A 20685-nucleotide genomic window follows, 5' to 3' on the forward strand; every position below is an offset into this window, starting at 1 on the left:
ACACCACAGTAGTATGTTGTAAAGCCTTATATGCTGCTGAATGCTTGGCCCTCACTCACCAGTGAGATAGAAAGGGTCCAAATGAAAGAGGAAATTCCAAAGAAAGATCCTCAGTTCACGTCAAAATTCTCAGGGCAAATACTGCCTCAGGTCAAATGCAGAGCTCTAATTTAAATGTGAAAAGCTCTCACTTGTCATGATGAGGTGCTGTCTTATGTTTTATGGTCATCTGTCTCAAATACCTAACACCAGAATATCTCAAAGAATACTTGATCTTTTCACAACTTGGAAATGTATCATTCCATGGGCAACTGCAGATCTGGCTGGTGTCTCTGAGACCGGTTTAAGAAAGAATACATTCAGAACCTGGGTACAGGGGTTAAACGATCCTCCGGAGTCAAACGACGTCTTGGTGCAAAGTGGTACGAAGAGCATAGAACTGCGTTCTGCCTCAAGATGGAGGAGTACTGGAAATCCAGAAAGGCTTTGTGACATGGCGCATTATCTTGTTGAAAAATGCCACTGCCGTTGGGAAACATGATCAACATGAAGAGGTGTGCGTGGTCTGCAACCAGTGTACGATACTTCTTGACCATCATGGTACCTTGCATGAGCTCCACTGAATCCATGGATGCCCACGTAAATGTTCCTCAGAGCATAATTGAGCCGCCGCCAGCTTGTCTCCGTCCCGCAGTACAGGTGTCAAGGAGCTGTTCCCCTGGAAGACAACGGATTCACACCCTTCCATCGGCATGATGAAGAAGGTATTGGGATTCATCAGACCATGCAACGCTCTGCCACTGCACAAATGTCCAGTGATGATGGTCACGTGCCCATTTCAGTCGTAGTTGCTGATGTTGTGGTGTTAACATTGGCACATGCATGGGTCGTCGGCTGCGGAGGTTCATCCTTAGGAGCGTTCGGAGCACTGTTGATTAGACACACTTCTACTCTGCCCAGCTTTAAAGTCTGGTGTTAGTTCCGCCACAGTTCGCCGCCTGTCCTGTTTTACCAGTCTACGACGTCCGACATCTCTAATGACGGGTGGCCGCCCAACCCCTCGATGTTTGGATGTGGTTTCACCTTGGTTTTGCCACTTGTTGAAGACACTCACAACAGCACTTCTTAAACACCCGACAAGTCGTGCAGTTTCCAAAATGCTCGTGTAGAGCCTCCGGGCCATCACAATCTTCACTCGGTCAAACTCAGATCACACGCCTTCCCCATTCTACCCACGGACAGCGCGGTCACTGATTCTACATGCACTGTGCGTCTGTCTCACTAGCAGTCATTCCTCATCAGGTGACACTACTATCGCCTGGACGTGTTTATATCGATAGTAGGTAGGTGGTCATACTGTTCTGGCTGATCAGTGTAGATTGATTGGATGCAGAGAGAATGGAGTTAAATCAATGTAGTCACTATGCTCCTTTTACTTGGTTGTTACTTTGGGCATAACAGCTCTCCACAGACAGCAATTCAACATTGAAGAGTTGACAGGCTACTTTCCTGTTGAACGGAACACTTAACTTGGGTAATGAATCCATTTACACGACAAAGGATTCAGATTCAAGTTACAACAGAGGTCATATTTTAACTCCTATTCCTTATGCTTTCATTCTTTGAAACAAAACTAGCCTATATACCAAATTTGGATTGTCACATGATTTCACTATCGATTATTAGTGTACAGATCAATAGAAATTATAAAATTCTTGAAATAATTTGACACACAGTTCCCCAACTGTAGAGTATTAAACATGTGAAACTCATACCTGAGAAGAGCTCTGGCCTTCCGATGACTCTGAAGATGCAAAATATTTTCAAAAAAGTCCACTTCTGGATCAGCTTTGTTAGCAAGCTTAGCAAGATCTTTCAAAACTGGATGGACATCTGCACATTCCCGTGCCTGTAGGAAAAGGAAAATAATTATATGACCTAGCACATTTGTTTTTAAAAGTATGTATAAGTAGATAGCTAAACCACCAGCAATGAAAGTAAGAATGAAACAAGAATACTACCATTCAACTGACAGGACAAGCAGTAGACCAGACAGAATTAAACTATGCAGTTGCTGAGATGACCATATTCACTGTAAAAAGTGTATCAACAAAGCAACTTGTTTATTTTTAGAAAAAGGATTGGACTGGATGGAGGGACGGGTCTGTCTGTCTGTCTGTCTGTCTGTCTGTCTGTCTGTCTGTCTGTCTGTCTGTCTGTCTGTCTGTCTGTCTGTCTGTCTGTCTGTCTGTCTGTCTGTCTGTCTGTCTGTCTGTCTGTCTGTCTGTCCGTCTGTTTGTTTGTTTGTTTGTTTATTTATTCATTTTTTTTTTTTTATTTTTTTTATTCAAGCTCAAATTTCAACTAGCTTCTTGCTAGCATATAATCAAGTGTGCAACCCACATTTCCTGAGACCTACCAGTATTTAAAAAATTATTTGCTTCATAAACCATGCTGTTAACCAGAAAGGAGTGAGGCAGGGTTTTCTTTTGTCCCCCATCCCTCCTTTTTTTAATGTTTACAAAAAAAAATTGGGAAAGGAATCATAATTTGAGGAGAAGTCATAACTGTAAGATAAACGGATGAAATTGTCCATACAAACATCTTCCGATACATGCATACTGTATTAGAAAGATGTTGAAAAAGAAGTAGATCAGATGACAGATGAAGACAGTTGCCCAGAAAACAATCAACACCATCACCACAACTATAGAGTTCTGAATAAGGTTGGTGAGAGGACAAAAGAAGACAGAAAAAATCTTTTGAGACACCAGACTTTTTTTTAGGGAAGTGTAAGTTAGTGGGTAAAATGGTGTCTGACTCCTCGGCTGAATGAACAACATAAAAGCCTTCAGTAGAGATGAAAAACAGTTCGATCCCTGAGCAAGTGGGAATTTTTAAACATATCTGGTTAATTCTATGGGCTCAGAGAATGGATGATTATGCCTCTTAAACAGAATACACCACACTGTGAACCACTGCACAAACAAAAACTAGTTGAATATATCCCTCCACATACTTTACAACATCAGGAATGTCATCTGAGCTTAAAACTTGGCCAAGTCCATAACACAATTCACGCACACACAGGGTATGGGAAAAGTAGCAAAAGAAGAAGCGGGCAGAAAAGTAGGGGCATGGCATGAATGACATGAATATGACAAATTGATTAGTCAAGATGTTGAATGTATAAATGAAATGGTTATTACTAGATAGGGAGACATGAAGACAGTGTCAAATCAGTCTCCAGACTGACAATGACAATAATCACCTTTGTTACTGATGATTTTTTTGCTAATGGTTTAACATTGTACTAACACATCAAAGGTTTTCAGCGACGCAAGGATGGGAAAGGGCTAGGATTTGAAAAGCAGCAGCCATAGCTTTAATTAATGGACAGCCTGGTATGAAAATGGGAAACCAGAGAAAGCCATCTTGAGGGCTGCTGACTGTGTGATTCAAACCCACCATCTCCTGAATGCAAGCTCACCGCTATGTGCCCCTAAGCCCCTAACCATGCAGCCAACTCACTCGGCACTTAGTTGTTGTTGATGTTATTATTGCTATCTTTTAGCTGAAGATGTTCCATAATTAGAAAGAAACATGTTATATTTATTATTATACTCAGAAATTAAGCTGGATTTTGTTATGTAAATGATAAACTAGCTATAAGAGACTGACAAGTATTGGAAGGTGGGAATCTCCTTGTAACATAACCTTAACTAGCATGCCAGTGTCTTGGGAAAGTGCGGTATCCAACTGGTGAGCGAGCCCATGCCGCACTGGGGCGAAACACGGGTAATTTTTAACATTTGAGTTTCCTGAATTTCATTTAGCTATCTCAATCGGAAGCCATATTTTTGGTCATGGTGTTGTAGTGTTTTAGTCTTATTCTCACTGATATTGACTTCTTGCTGTAGCCTAATCCATCTTCCTAATCTTCTTATCTTTATCCTATCCCTTTGCCTGTATCCATTCACCCATATATTTGAATTTGTCTACTTTCTTCCACTATATAGATTCGCTGCTGTCTTATTTACAGCTTTCAATTATCTGTACCTTTACTGACACATTTATAGTGTTCAAGAAAATAGTTTCATATGTCTGTAATTATGGGGAATATAATCTCATCTATCAGCCAATACTACAGAAAAAGGAAATAAACATTAAATGCTATATGTTAAAATTCATCAACATCATTGATTTTCCGCTCCAGCACGCCGGGTGCGGGTGTTTACGAGCCTCTTCTAGTTTGTCCTGCCCATCCACAGCCCACAGCTAATGTTCTTACCTTTTGCTGTCAATTAACATCATGTCTGGCAAGGACTTTGAAAATTTGCTTTTCCAAACTATCACGAGGCCTCCCTCTGGGCCTCTTACCAACAACATTCCTTTCATAGTATGCTCTTGGGGTCCTAATTGGAGCCATCTTTCTCACATGCCCATACCATCGTAATCTGCTTAATTCTAAGGTTTCCAACAGGCTCCTATCCAATCCAAGTTGTTGCCGAATACTTTCATTCCTTATTTTGTCTCTCCTTGTCTTTTGGGAACATGATCGAAGGAACTTCATTTCAGTGGCCTATAGGCGACTTTGTGCAGATCAAGTCAACGTTGCTGCTTCCAGTCCGTATGTTAGAATTGGTACAAGATATGTTCTGTGCAGCTTGAGCTTGGGGAAATGAGTCACCCCAAAGTAATTCACGAAAGGAGTGGTAGATTTTTGATGCACCTTGTATTCTATTGCCTATTTCTTGGTTAATGGCATTGTCAGAAGAAACGAAGCTCCCTAAGTATTTGACGTTATTGATAATGTATACTTCATTTTGCACTTGCAGGTGGACTTCTTCAGGATTTCGACTCATCGCTAAACCGACGGTTTTAGTTTGGATGATGATCATTCCCATTTTTTCATATTTGTCTTGCCAAAGATCTAGTTTAGCTTGAACTTCTGCTTCTGTCTCACCCCATAGCATAACATTATCAGCAAATACAAGTGCATTTGTTTTCCGATCCTTCATTTTCACTGTTTTTATAACCTCATCCAATATAGTAATGAAGAGAAGTGATGATAGACAACTTCCTTGTTGGACTCCACTCTTGGTTTCAAAACAGTTTGACCTGACACCTTGAATTTGCACACAGCTCTTTGTCTCTCGATATAGTTGATTTACTCGAGCTATAAAACTACTAACAGTAAACGAAGGGAAGCTACACAGGACTGTCATGGAGAGAAAGGTCCTTTTTCTACACACAGAAAACAAAATGAATATGCAGAATATATCAACATGTCATGTACAGAAAATATGAACACGAAAAGGTACAAAATATAACAGAGGGAGCAGTGGAAAGCAGTAATAAACAAGCATCATAATTATGTGTTATGTAGTGTAAAAGAAAAAGAAAATACCGAATTTTCTCACGTAATTAACACACATTTTTGACAAAAAATACAGGCGAAAACTTCAGATGCATAAATTATTCAAGGAATTCAGACATTTAAGATATGATTTACAATTCATTTACATTTAAAAGATACATCAAACATAATATACACACAATTGGTTCAACTATTTTGTGTTTATTGTAATTTGGCATAAAATCCCGGCATAAGTTTATTTCTGAAAAGTCAAATAGGGTATGTCAGGTAAGTTGGACGCGTGGGTTTGAAGTACCGACACTGGAAAATATTCTTCCCATTACGAGCTGACAAAACAACCAAAAGTGAAATAAACATGAACTAATAAAAGTACAATACATGTAAGTACATAATAATGACATACCAGCAAACAAGATACTATCCAACCTCGAGAAGGGCCCGGCATCGAAGGAGGGACCCTGCCAGATTTCCCCAAACCATTCGTATCCAATCTTGTATGAGTGACGTGTCCATCCACCATTTATCTTAGATACGAACGTGGATCCCTTGTGGAAAATTGTTTTTCGTTTTAGAACACCATAAGGTCGAACCTTTCTGCCATCACCTGTTACAGCAAGCATTGCAGTAAATCATTTTTTGCTTCCGGTAGTGCGTACATTAACACTCGATGTTCCTTTCTTATCGATTGTTTGACTTTGTGGCATATGGAAACGATTGGCGTCTGACCTGCGGTTCCTATCTGGGAGAGCAAATATCCCTTCACTTTACGCTTCTCAATCAAAAAGCAATGGAAATCAATTACTTTTGGTTGATCATTCAGCATTTTTTGGCATAATGTTGTTCTTCGCCGAAAAGAAAGTCCATGTAAAATTAATCATCCGGCCTCAGCTAACCTTCAAATCCGAGATACTGATTCCATGTGCAGCAGCTATTTCTCGTCCTTTAAACTATAGCATTTCATGAGAAACAGCCTATTCAATGTTGCATTTACAACGAAATAATATATTTAAGCAGATCTTCCTCTACTTGCGGAAACTTGCCGCTGTTTGGTCCGCGAAATGCTTTGCAAGACTTGTTGGTCGCTTGATGTGCACTTCTCTGTTACTGCGGTAGAGCACGTTACATTCGGACACTGAATACTTGTGACCCACTGCCCTTTTCCTGTATGTTTTGGCGTTATCTGATCACCACGAGTTTATATGGTGCAGTATTACTCAAATACTTGCTCACTGTGGACTAACAAACAATTTTGAGATCACAGGTTCAATCATTCCAGTATTTGGGAAGCTTGATAACTTCCAGCGGAAGTTGTACAGAGGAGTGAGACGCAGAATATCCATGGGAAAGAGAGCTTTTGGGAGAGTAAAAGGTTTGCTGACAGCTAGAAGCATACCAATCAAACTTACGAAGAGGTTTCTAAATGATTTGTGTGGAGTGTGGTGTCTTATGGTTCTGAAACGTGGACTGTCAGACAGAAAGAACAAAAATATTTTTAAAGTTTTGAAATGTGGTTATGGAGAAGAATGGAGAAGTGAAATGGACAGATAGAGTGGGAAATGAGGAGGTGCTGAGTAGGGTAGGAGAGGAGAGGAGAGGAACTTCATGATGATGATGATGATACAGAATAGGAAAACATCTTGGATTGGTCACATATTATGTAGAAATTGTCTATTACAGAGAATCATGGTGGTAAAAGTTGAAGGAAAAAGTGGGAGAGGGCGAAGAAAATTTTTGGAATGCTGACAGATGTGAAGAGAGGAAGGAGTTACAAGCAAATGAAGGAGGATGTTCAGGAAAGAGAAATGGAGGACATCTAGTTAATACCTGTATAAGGACAGATTTACTGAATCATGGTGGTAAAAGAAGAAGAAGAAAAAAACGCATGTCCCGTAGCCGAAACACTCGTAAAATATGTTTGTACCAGACTGGAAGAGAGAGTGTCACTAGTGACTTCAGTGCTGATTCTCTCACCGAACTAGTGCAGTGGAATTTCCTACCGGCTGATAACAACATATTGCCCAGTTTTGCAATAGGAAGGCTGCTACTTGAGTAGTTGATATCTTTATTTCAAAACGCATCCGGAACTGCGTGATGGATGTTCGACGAAGTGGGTGCATCAAATACATGAACATTTCTTTTTCTGAACTTTGAACTAAAAAATACTGGGATGCATAAATTATGCAAGGGCACTAATTATGTGAGAAAATACAGTAATGTTACTATTATATAGTTCAATGAAATAAAATATGTTGGAAAAAGTCTCCCCTCCTTTATTACGCACATCTGACATCCTCAAATCAGATTTCATGATTCATATCAGATTTAATCTTTTCCTACGAGCATCACCATAAGGACCACTACATGGATTTTCATCTTCAGTCTTTCCAACACTTGAGGATATCATTAATACATCTTTGCCTTGTCCGACTCATTGGCTGAATGGTCAGCGTACTGGCCTTCGGTTCAGAGGGTCCCAGGTTCGATTCCCGGCCGGGTCGGGGATTTTAACCTTCATTGGTTAATTCCAATGGCCCGGGGACTGGGTGTTTGTGCTGTCCCCAACATCCCTGCAACTCACATACCACACATAACACTATCCTCCACCACAATACCACGCAGTTACCTACACATGGCAGATGCCGCCCACCCTCATCGGAGGGTCTGCCTTACAAGGGCTGCACCCGGCTAGAAATAGCCACACGATATTATTATCTTTGCCTTAAGATTATCCTCTGAGGTGTAATGTTAGTGCTATTAGCCACCATCTCAGAGGTTTGCGTTTAATTTCCTGTTCTGTCACAGATTTAAGACTGTGGGAAAGATGTCGCTAAAAAGGTACACGCAGCTTGCCTCCATTGGAGAAAGCAAGTACATTTCTCTCCCATCCCCACTCATAGATAACAGTTTCACAAGTGTAAATCAAAAGATCTTGTGGGCTACAAACCACTACTGATTACAAAGTCATTAAATGTGCGGAATAAGTTAGTAGTGTGAGCTCTAGGTCCAGATATTTATTTTTCAACCAGATTCTGGAAAAAAGTGCAAGGACAATTTTGATGTATCTTAAGGAAGTAACAGTTTTATAGAAGATTATAGGTCCCGTGATTCTCAAAACACTGATCGCACTCAAAACACTACTCTGAAATCATGAAACAACTGAAGAAGTGAGGCTGTTTTCCTGAACACCAAGAACGACTGTTATAAGTATTAACCCACCACTCAAGTGAAACAACAAAAATTAGGTACAAAACTAAACCCCAGGCTTCTGGTCAACTACTGTGATTTTATAATCACAGCAATAGAACCAGCTTTTGGGTGGTTAGGCCATGGGGCATAATGCAGAGTTTCGTCCAGACGTGCCATTTGGACTCATCAGCTGGAATGGAGGGGCGTGCCATTCCAGCTGATGAGTCCAAATGGCACGTCTGGACGAAACTCTGCATTATGCCCCACGGCCTAACCACCCAAAAGCTGGTTCTATTGCTGTGATTATAAGATCTGCGGCCGCGAAAGCCTTTTTTGATGTTGTATCTCCAATGGGGGAGCATTTTTTTTGAACGGAGAAATATTTTCTCCTTTAGCAGGTTAGCAAACTTGATTTGCTAACTCGGCGGGGCCACACAGTTTGGTCTGCCTCTGCTATGCAGAGTCCTGGAGGGGCGTGCCATTCCAGCTGATGAGTCCAAATGGCACGTCTGGACGAAACTCTGCATTATGCCCCACGGCCTAACCACCCAAAAGCTGGTTCTATTGCTGTGATTATAAGATCTGCGGCCGCGAAAGCCTTTTTTGATACTGTGATTTTATTCACTGTTAATGCTTGGTACAGTCTGAAATGTTTTTCATGCCAATGTCGTAAATATGCCTGCCTGCTGGCCTACCTTACATAATGATATTCTCTTGTGTGGGCTGTTCAAACCATAAGGCCACATTATCAAATTAACCAGAGAGCTTGTTTTATTTAACAAATTACTTCATTGTTGGAATGTGCCATCTTTTTGATTCACACACACATCATCTCAAACAACACATAAGATACGTAACAAGGATCTGAATGTATTTTTTTTTCCATCAAATAAAATTGCTATGATGAGGTAGCAAAGACAATGTATGTATCATAACTTGATTTAGGACCATAATCAAGGAAAAGTATGAAATGAATGTGAAATATTATACAAAAATCAAATGATTAGTTCATCTCCTTAACTACAAAATTCAAACTACTGAACTTTCCCAATGCAATATCACTTACCATCTCTCCCAATAACGATACAGCTTCATACTGGACAGCGTCATTTTTGCTCCTAATGCCAGCACGTACCAAATGAAGTACTGTGTCACTGACAAGAAACTCGCGGTCCTTGGTATTCTGCTGATACTTGAGGCACAGTGCTGGGGTTAACTTGCGTAAGCAGTACCCAGAACTATCACGGAGAGAAAGGTCCTTCTCCTACACACAACACAAAACAAATATGCAAGTTTTTAAAGATCACCAGAATATATGTCATGTACAGAAAGATATGAACATAAAAAGGTACAAAATATAACAGGATAAGCACAATGGGAAAGGGAGCAGTGGAAAGAGGAGACATGGATGAAACATGAAAACACAAAAGGATAAGGACAATCTCCACATCTTCACATACCACCATATCTCCAAACAGATGGGCTCTCTCCTCGTCAATTCCAGTTCTACATCTATTTCTTCTCAACCGTCACCAAGCCAATTCTGTTTTCTAACTTCATCATGAGTGTAGGAAAACCTGATAATAACATCAAGAAAAGGAAGAAAGATAAGATAAATACACAGGTGGTAAGAGATTAGAAACCCAAAAAAAAGGGGAAAAGAAACCTAATAGGTCAAAATAAGTAATGGAAAGAAAGAAAAAAATGTCCAAGAATATATAGCAATAAACAACCAAACACCATGGTGCTACAGTCCCAATGGGATTTGGCCTACCAAGCAACTGCTGCTCAGCCCAAAGGCCTACAGATTACGAAATGGCGCGTGGTCAGCGTGATGAATCCTCTAGGCTGCTACTCACCATCAGATAGCTTCTCAATACTGTCCATATGTAGCCTGAGTGGTGGTAGTAGGTGTCTTTATTATTGGGAAAATTAGGGCAGTAATGTCCACTCTTGCATTTAACCATACAATATGAAATGTACTACAAATGCAAATATAAACCTATTAACTAAGAGCGAACCAATGCAAAAAAGGAAGGTTACCGTATTGGATTACAATACTTAGTAAAATAGTGACATTTATGAGCTTAAGAAAATAGTAAAAGAAAAGCAAGAGTTATTCATTTATAAAGCACGCACACATCACATTCATCCATTCCACTAACAGCTGAAATACGCTGAATGATATTCTCCAGGAAATGAGCATGGTAATCACCTTTGAAAATATTCATGGATTTTGGTGTTCTGATACCTGCTGGGAAAGAGTTCCATAATTTAGAACTAATAATAACAGTGAAAGAATGACTGTACAAAGCAGTTCGACGTAAAGGAATAGAGAGGTTAGTAGCTGAATGAGAATGTGCATTGCAGTTATGATGTGATGAAAGAAAATTAAACCTAAAACCTCGATGTCAAGTATGCCGGTGTCGAAGTGGATAACAGTTTATATACTTGTGTGACGATATGTAGATTTCTTCTCTCTTCCAATTTTGGCCACCCTAGTTGATTATAAGCAGAAGTTACACGAGTTACATGAGCACCATATCGGAGATTATAAATAAATCTGACACATGCATTTCAAGCTCGTTGAAACTTCACACATTGGTCTTTTGTTAGGTTAGTACATATAATGCCATAGTAGTTATGTCAAAAACATATCAGATGTAAGGCTTTTCAGGTGTTTGCTCTATTAACCAGCGTTTCGTCTTAGGTCTGACACTAGACTCATCAGAGTGGGATGTGTCAGACCCTAGCCACTGATGCTGGGGTGTATGCGGGTGAACTTATCAGAAGCCCTTATAAGAGGCACAGTCTGATAACTGCATACGGGAGATAAATCTCCACAATGGAATTATTGCCTGCCTAGCAATTCCAAATGGAAAGTTCTAAATTCCCATGGAGGGAATTAGATATTTTTCACCAATAGAGCATGTCAAAAATTTCAAAAACATATCAGATGTAAGGCTTTTCAGGCGTTTGCTCTATTAACCAGCGTTTCGTCTTAGGTCTCACACTAGACTCATCAGAGTGGGATGTTTCAGACCCTACCCACTGACGCTGGGGTGTATGCAGGTGAACTTATCAGAAGCCCTTATAAGAGGCACAGTCTGATAACTGCATAAGGGAGATAAATCTCCACAATGGAAATATTGCCCGCCTAGCAATTCCGAATGGAAAATTCTAAATTCCCATGGAAGGAATTAGATATTTTTCACCAATAGAACATGTCAAAAATGTCAAAAACATATCAGATGTAAGGCTTTTCAGGTGTTTGCTCTATTACCAGCGTTTCGTCTTAGGTCTGACACTAGACTCATCCATTCCATTGTGGAGATTTATCTCCCGTATGCAGTTATCAGACTGTGCCTCTTATAAGGGCTTCTGATAAGTTTACCTGCATACACCCCAGCATCAGTGGGTAGGGTCTGACACATCCCACTCTGATGGAAGGCTAATAGAATGGATGTTTTTGAGCAGTTTGGGATATTGAAATATAATAGACTGGGTTTTATGAGGATTAATACCAAGAACATTGCAATGGCTCCATTTCAGAATTGACTTCAGATCTTCATTCATATTCTGAATAGCTACATGAAGGTCCGGCACTATGGAATGATGATAAATTTGGATGTTGTCAGCATAAAGATGATATTTGCTAAATTTAACAACGGAAGGTAGGTCATTGATATACGGTAGAACCTCGATAATTCAAAATCGGTTAATTCAAAATCCCGCCTAATGCGAAGAAGCTCTTGTTCCCGGAAACATGAGGTATGGTTTTGCATGTTATTTAAATTGTTTAATTCAAAATACAGATAATTTGTACGGTAATTCGAAGAACAATGTCAGACCCATTACCGAAATTCTGACTTTTAATTCTAAACTCTGCCTTTACATTTTGAAAAACATAGTATTTTACAGAGTAATTTAAATTAAAAATGTCTCTGCGTCATGAAAGAGCACGACTTCTGGAACGTGCAGGAGTAGCTTTCCGCACACTCACTTCAGCATGTCTACAGTGTGCTTCATATTTGCTAAGTTCGAGTGAAATTGTAATTCTTTTATATTCAGCGTTTTAAGGAACGCCACAATATCACGAAGCATGCAGTGTGCAGAGAAGCAGAATCTGCGAATACTAGCGATGCCGACAGTTGGCGGAAAAGCGTGGCTCATATAATCAATTCGTATGCATCAAACAATATGGTCAATGCCGGTGAAACTGCATTCTTTTTTGTTTTGGTTTTATGCTGAGCCCAAATGGACTTATGGTTTTAAAGAAGAGAAGTGCCAGCTGGGAAATCATACAAGGGTGTGGGTCACTGTATTGTGTTGTAATGCACACAGAAGTGAAAGACTTCCCTCCTTCATCATGGAAAAGTTTGAAAAACCACGATGATTTAAGGGCGTCGGGCACTTGCGAGTACAAGGCATCTAAATATACAAAGAGTACAGTAATCCAAATGATAAATCATTTGCACAGGTGAGCCACCATAATTTGCCGTCACCTTTGAATCGTGGTGGGTTTTTTTTCCTTTCGTTGCATGAAGTTATGTTTGCCACTGTTTCATCCAAGTGCATTATTTGAATAATGTAAATGCACCTTGTTGGATACATTTCGGAAATAGTGTTTTCCATAGCATTTGAAAGGTTTAAACTGAGAATCAAGGTGATAGCAAGCGTTAATGGGTCTTAGAATACTTTATGAAGCAGCAAGGGTTTACATTTCTGAATTATAGAGAAGTGCCATGGTGGGAAATCGTACAAGTATAGAGTCACTGTACTGTGTTATAATGCAGACGGAAACAAGAGACCTTCTCCCCTCATCATAGGAAAGTTCGATAAGCCACGATGTTATGAGGGCATCGGGCACTTTCTGTGCAAGTACATGGCATCTGAAATGCATACAGTACAGTAATCCAATGAATAAAGCAGTTGCACAGGGGAGTCAGTATAGATTTCTCCTCGTCTTTGAATCGTTTTCTTTTTTTAATTTCATTTCATGAGGTAATGTTTGCCAGTTATCCAAAGTACATTATTTGAATATTGTAAATGCACCTTTTTGGATACATTTTGGAAATAGTTTTTCCATGGCATTTGAAAGGTTTAAACTGTGAATCAAGGTTAACTGCATGCAGTAACGGGTCTTAGAATATTTTGTGACGCTGCAATGGTTGACATTAATATGCTTTAATATGCTATGGATATAGATATGAATATGGAGGAAATATAGACGAATAGCCATAAGACCAGCCGATATAGTTGGGATGGACAGTATGGAACACTCATCGATTATATAATAACAGACCGAGAATGGGGAAGATACGTCATGAATACGAAGATAATCCCCAGTGAAAGTATGGAAGGTGATCATAGATTATTAATTGTGGAATTAAAACAAGTAAAAATCCCTAAAATTTTATTGAAGAAGAAACCAAAGATCAGGATTTGGGAATTGGAGGAGGAGGATAAAAGAATGGCATTCGAAGATTGTATAAAAAAGAAGTTGCCTAACATGTAAATACGAAGTGGAGAAGAAGAGTGGGACATTTTACGACAGACATTTGTGGAAGCAGCAATTGAGGTATGCGGGGAAAACAAAAGCAAAGGTTATGGGAAAGAAGACACAGTGGTGGACAGTCAAAATAAAAAAGAAATAAAAGAAAGGAACAAGGTGAAGAAAGAAATGGATAAGGATAAAACATATCAGAGGGATGAGAATAAGATAGAAAGGTTACATGTGGAACACAAAAGATTAAAACTACAAGTAAAGAGGAGTATCAAGGAAGAAAAGGAGAAATGCTGGGGAGAGTTTACCAACAAAATTGAGCAAGATAGTCGAGGAAATCAGAAACTATTATACAGAGTAATAAAATCGAAAAGTATAAATCAAGAAAAAATCAAGGCATTAGAGAGAGAAGATGGATCCATAGTACATGATGGAAAGGGTCTTCAGAAAGTGATGGCAAACTATTTTGAAAAACTTTATGAGGATGACTGCTCGGAGGAAGAAGGAGATAAGAAAATGGAAATAATAGATGGAGAAAAAGAAGAGAACCCGATAACATGGTTGGAACTTGAAAGAACAGTGAAAGCAATAACCAAAGGTAAAGCAAGTGGAAAAGACGAAATCAATGTTGATATGATTAAGGCAGGAGGAAGCATTGGACTACAGTGGCTACACAGAGCCTGCAATGCCATATGGAAGGATGAAAGGCTACCTGAAGACTGGCAACAAGGAAGCATTGTACCACTGTTCAAAAAAGGAAATAGGAAGAAATGTGAAAATTATGAAGGTACAACCCTATTAGCACAAGGGCTAAAAATAATGGAGAAAGTTATCGACAAAAGACTGAGGGATATAATAGAAAAACAGTTAGAGGAAGAACAATATGGCTTTAGACCGAACAGATCAACAACAGACTTGATATTTACAGTGCGAACGATAATGGAAAAACATCTGGAAAGGAACAAGGAAATCATATTTGTATTTTTGGATTTGGAAAAACTAATGATACAGGTAAGAGAAAACATGTATGGGAATGCCTACTGAAAAGGAATGCAACAAAATCATTAATTAACAAGATAAAAATGTTGCATCATGAGAGTAAATGTACAAGTGGGGAGTGGTGACTCTGAAACATTTTATACAAAAAAACGATCTCAAGCAAGAAAGTGCACTGTCACCACTATTGCTTATTATATTGATGGATGAAATCATAAAAACTTGTAAAACAGAGTATCAGTAGTGATGAAGTGAATGCTTTGGTATTTGCAGATGATGTGGTGATTTGGGGAAAAGGAGAAAAGGAAGTACAAAGGAGATTGGACATTTGGAATGAAAATCTGAAGGAGTGTGGAATGGTAATTAGTAAATAGAAAACTGTAGTCATGTATTGTGGAAAAGAGAAAAAAGAGAAGAAAAAAAGAGAAAAAGAGAAGCCAAGTGAACATAGATGGAGAACGGTTAGAGAATGTAGAACAGTTTACATATCTGGGTAGCATTATTAATGGAAGTAATTAAATCAACCCTGAAATTAATAACAGACTAAGTAAAGGTACAACATTTTATCAAGTCAGAGATGACAAAGTACCCAAGAGAACAAAATTAACATTATATAAACAGTATTTCATACCAATTGTAACATATGGACTAGAAATGCTGGTAAGTAATAAGAGACAAGATAATAAGATCCAAGCAGTAGAAATGAATTTTTTAAGAACATCAGTTAAAAAGACAAGAAGGGATAGAATTCAAAATAATAAAATCGGAGAAGAGCTAAATATACAACCATTAGTATAGAACATACAGAAAGCAAGATTGAGATGGTTCGGACATGTAAAAAGAATGGGAAAGGAACGAATAGCAAGAAGGGAATTTGAAAGAGAAGTTAAGGGAAAGAGACCAGTTGGAAGACCAAGAAGAAGGTGGATGGATCAGATCTGGAAGGACATTAGAGAAGCTGGATTTGATGTGGCAGAAGTAATGTAGCAGGAAATGTGGAAGGACCAAAAGGAGTGGAGGAGGCTTGTTAACCACACGCGGCCGACTGGAGTAGGACATTGATGATGATGAATGAGAAAGGGTAAACAGCTCTTCAAGAAGATAAGATTAATATTTTCTCAAAATAAATTTTCATTGAATTAAGCCATACAGTACGTACCAAAGAGATGTTAAGTACAGAACAATACTGGCCAACTGGACAGCAGTGGGATAGAGTATCCAATGCTAAATCAGAAGATTGTGGGTTTGGACTGATGTCTGGTTGGCAGTTTTGTTCTGTACTTAATTGAACATGACCTAATACATTGAAAGTTTATTTCGAGTACAACAATGTGGGCGTGAAAATTAAATATTAATTGAATTGGCCCACAACAGGTGACTTGCACGTGCTCTACAGTGTGATGGCAGTAGTGCCAGATCTGGAGCTTAAGATGCTTTCCAACAGTAAAATAAGGCATAGGCCACCATAGCTCAAATGGATAGAGCATCCGACGTGAATACGGAAGTTTGTGGATTTGGATCCTACTGGTGTCCGGCTGGCCATTTCTGTCTTGTACTTAACATCACTTCAGTATGCACTATATGCACAAACTAACATGCTGAAAGTTTATTTCGAGTACAATGTGGACATGAAAATTAAATTTGATACACAGTTCCTGGAGGAGCTGGAGCAGTTTATTTACTATTTAAAGCACTAGCAGAATAAGACTTACCGACTTGAGAAAGAAGAAACAGTTATGGATGATGATGACTCCAAGCTCCAGATCAATTTGGTCCGCTTCCAGCATCTCCTGCACGTGCTTGAAACCATCCAGACGCCTGCTGAAGTCGGGCTGCTCTACCCACTTGGCATCCCAAGCATTGATCTCGCCCACTAGCCGAGCAGCAGCACCCAATGCCTTCTTCCGATCATCACTACTATCTGCAGCAATTCTCTCCAGAATCTCACACAGAAATTTTCTAGGAGCAGCAGCAGAAACTGATCCAAAGAGTGGAGCCAATGACCTACAAAAATTCTCTAAGTTAAAGCTAGAAATTTAATTCAAGAATATTTATTCCTACACAGTTACAGTGAAGTCCTCATTCAGTAAACTGCTTATTTTTTAAATTTTATTTTTTTGTCATCGTCATGGTCATATAAACATTCTCTTATGTTATTCCCATGTTCTTTTTTTTTTTCAATGATCTGAATGGAAATTCAGTGATACATTTCACCAAGAACATACTCCTTGTTGGTACATCAACTATTTAAAATCTCAGCTCCGGTCCTATTAAATGGGTGCTTTTAACTCTAGATATTAAGATATTAATGTCCCTCTTTAGCATATCCACAACTCTAATTGTCATGTTTTAAAAGCTGTCATACCAGTCAGTGATGAGCGAAATTTAGAACAACTTTAATATACGCTACTGATGTTGGAATTACCATAGCTGCTGGCACCAGACTTGTCCTCCAATGGATATTCTTTAAAGGATTTAAAGTATATTCATTTCAATTATGGGATCCCAAATGAGTCCCGTATAGTCATATTTTGTCACTACCTACCCATGCCGGGAGTGGGTAATTTGCGTGCCTGCTGCCTTCCTTGGATGTGGTAGCAGTTTCTCAGGCTCCCTCTCTGGAATCGAACCCTTATTCCCCATTACAGGCGCAGAACCTACCATTGGAAGTTGATAAGGCAGACATTTGAAAGATGCGTCGCCAGTACAAGGATCGTAATCTATGAGTTTCATATCCGTATTGATGATTCACACAAACGCAAAGAGGAGAAGAATTCCAAGTATTGATTAGGTGGAATTATTCTTTTCTTTGTATTAGTATGAGGACCGTGCGATTAGCCTAACGTTTTTCAGAGTCACCAAGGCAAGTGGACCAGATGAGCTGACCAAGTGATTTTGATCTAATAAAAGCATCCCTTCCACTTCTGGTCGGGGCTTTGTTTGTATGTACTAGCTCTAGAATTATCACAGTTACCCAAGTAAAGTGGTATGATCAAAGGAACCATAAGTGATTTAATGAGCCATTCGCTGTTTATAAGTGTGTAAAGTGAAGATGTTTATGATGATGACAATTTTGTGTAGCCTCTGGAGAAGCCTGGTGGTGGTCTTTCTATTTGATGCCCATGGGCGACCTGCACATTTGGATGACTGTGTAAAATGTACATGATATATGATCAATAATCAAGATAGCATAAGGGAATCATATAAAGATAAAAATTATTACTGAAAAAGTCAATGTTTATCTAGGTGTGAAAATTATGGATTTCACAGGGATGGTGAACAATCTTGGTCCACCTTAAATATAACAATAAGCCATCATAAAAAGATGGCTCTTGTCAGCCAGGAGGAAATTAGGAAGATGAAATATGTTTACAAGAGAAAGTTTTCGGATTTAGGAGCACCATTTTGCTATGGTACAAGCAATGGACATAATGCATCATTATATGCCAAATTTGTTGAAGATGGCAGTGTAATGAATTTCTTAATAAAACTGGATAATGTTGTGTGTACTTAGAGAGAAAAAAAAATCCACTTTGGATGTACTATTAAACACAAATTCATGTTTTTACACGTGTGTTTCATAACTTTATGTTTTATGAAGAAAATTTTACACCATGTATATCTTAATAGTTGGCAATATTGGTATTTTTACATGCAATAAATTAATTGATTTTGAGCTAGTATTTATAAGCAATGTGTTCAGTTGGTTTTTTATAACATGTGGCAATTCTTTACTCCTTTGAATAATATTGTTATACAGATGTACTTTGCTTTGTCACCCCTCCTATTTATTGCTGTGTTGGATGCCATAACAAAGGCACTAAAAAGGAAGGAGCAACAGGACTTGCAAGATTTCATCTTTGCAGACAACGTGGTGATCTGGGGCGAAACCGATAATTATTGTGGAGGAAAAGTTGCAGAAATGGAGTCAAGAGGTTAAGAGATATGATTTAAATATTAACAAGGCTAAGATGGTGGTGATGAAGTTACACAGGGGAAATGACAAACCACAAATCAGAATAAATGACACCAAACTGGACAGTGTTTCAACGTTTAAGTACTTGGGTAGTAAAGTATTAAAAGACAACCTTGCAAAATATGACATGGACAATGGAATTAGCAAGGCAACTCAATTTTACCACCAAGTAAAACAACTGCTGTGAGATAAACAAGTACCATTGAAAGCTGAGATGACATTATATAAATCATATTATATACCCATCCTGGTGTATAGATTGGAAACTACCACGTTAATGAGACAAGACAACTCAAAACTCCAAGAAATGAAGTTCCTACACACCATGATACAGAAGACCAGGAAAGACAAGTTCAGGAATGAAAAAGTCCAAGAGGAGGTAGGAATAGGAGACTCCCTACTACAGAGGATCCAAAAAGCAAGACTGAAGTGGTTTGTCTATGTAAGAAGAATGAGTCCAAGCAAGACTGCAAGAAGAGAATATGAAAGAGAAGTAAAAGGAAAAAGACCAGTGGGCAGACCCAGAGGAAAATGGACCGATCTGGTGAAGAAAGATGTTGAGGAGAGAGGACAAGATTAGGAGAAGATTATGAGAGAACACTGGTTCATGGACAGACAAAGATCGAGAGGGCTTGTACACCACACCCGGGCAACTGAAGATGGTCAATGATGATGATGATGATGATGATGATGATGATGATGATGATGATGATGATGATGATGATGATTAGGATGATTTATCGTACTTACCCTGGTGTTCAGCGGTAAGCTGAAGATAAAAGAATTTTATTTCAATACCATTCAGACAGAGTGAGTTGGTTATGTGGTTTGGGTCAGGCAGTTGTGAGTTTGCAATAGGGAGATAGTGGATTCAAGCCCCACTGTCAGCAGCCTTGAAGATGGTTTTCCATGGTTTCTCATTTCCACACGGACACGGTCGCTTCCTTCCCACTCCTAGCCCTTTTCCATCCTATCGTCGCTACAAGACCTGTCTGTGTCGGTGTGATGTAACTTCTTACAAAATTGTACAAAAACTATGTTAATCCTCCTAGTCAATTATATATATATATATATATGTCCAATTAGGACGAACATTCACACATAAATATTGGATTTTATTATTATTATTGATTATATACAGTCGTATCAGCACACACTTTATTAAAACATAACCGGTTTTCAGACACTAAGGTCCATCATCAGTGTTAAAATTTAAATTTAATTTCACATAAGTGTGTCGTCAAAATGAGTTTAAATTGTAGCCCTGTTGACATCAACTGTAAAAATAAGAAAAAGAAAACAAGTGTAAAATTATAAAATTAATACATATAAACTTACAATGTTGTTGTAAAAGGTATGGACATACCATAGGAAAGGCTGGCTTTTCCTCGTGCTCAGGCTGTTGGTCGAGTACTAACAATACCAATATAAATGGTCCGTTATTGGACATTATAAATTTTCCCGGTTAGCTCATTCTTGGTTGCCAGCGTTTCGCCCTCATGTGCTAGGGTGGGCTCATCAGTTGGTACCTAGCACACTTACCAATACGCTGGCTAGTGCATCCGTGGAGGCCACTGCGTAGGCTAACTGGAGCCACCGGCAGTGCCAATGCACTAAGAGACTTTGTCTCATCACTAAAAA

At 38.9% G+C, this 20685-nt stretch overlaps 1 protein-coding gene across 1 annotated transcript in view; it reads right to left on the reverse strand.

Moving 5' to 3' along the window:
• LOC136874515 (small subunit processome component 20 homolog) overlaps nucleotides 1-20685 on the reverse strand; it is a 278038-nt gene that overhangs the window by 141332 nt on the left and 116021 nt on the right. Inside the window, exons 19-21 of the mRNA XM_068227773.1 lie at nucleotides 16781-17072; nucleotides 9633-9830; nucleotides 1776-1909 (exon numbers count right to left, since the gene is read on the reverse strand). Of these exons, the coding sequence (XP_068083874.1) occupies nucleotides 1776-1909; nucleotides 9633-9830; nucleotides 16781-17072 (624 nt within the window). The remainder of the gene's footprint in view (nucleotides 1-1775; nucleotides 1910-9632; nucleotides 9831-16780; nucleotides 17073-20685) is intronic.

This window comes from Anabrus simplex, chromosome 5 (assembly GCF_040414725.1).
Source record: "Anabrus simplex isolate iqAnaSimp1 chromosome 5, ASM4041472v1, whole genome shotgun sequence".
Classification (NCBI taxonomy): domain Eukaryota; kingdom Metazoa; phylum Arthropoda; class Insecta; order Orthoptera; family Tettigoniidae; genus Anabrus; species Anabrus simplex.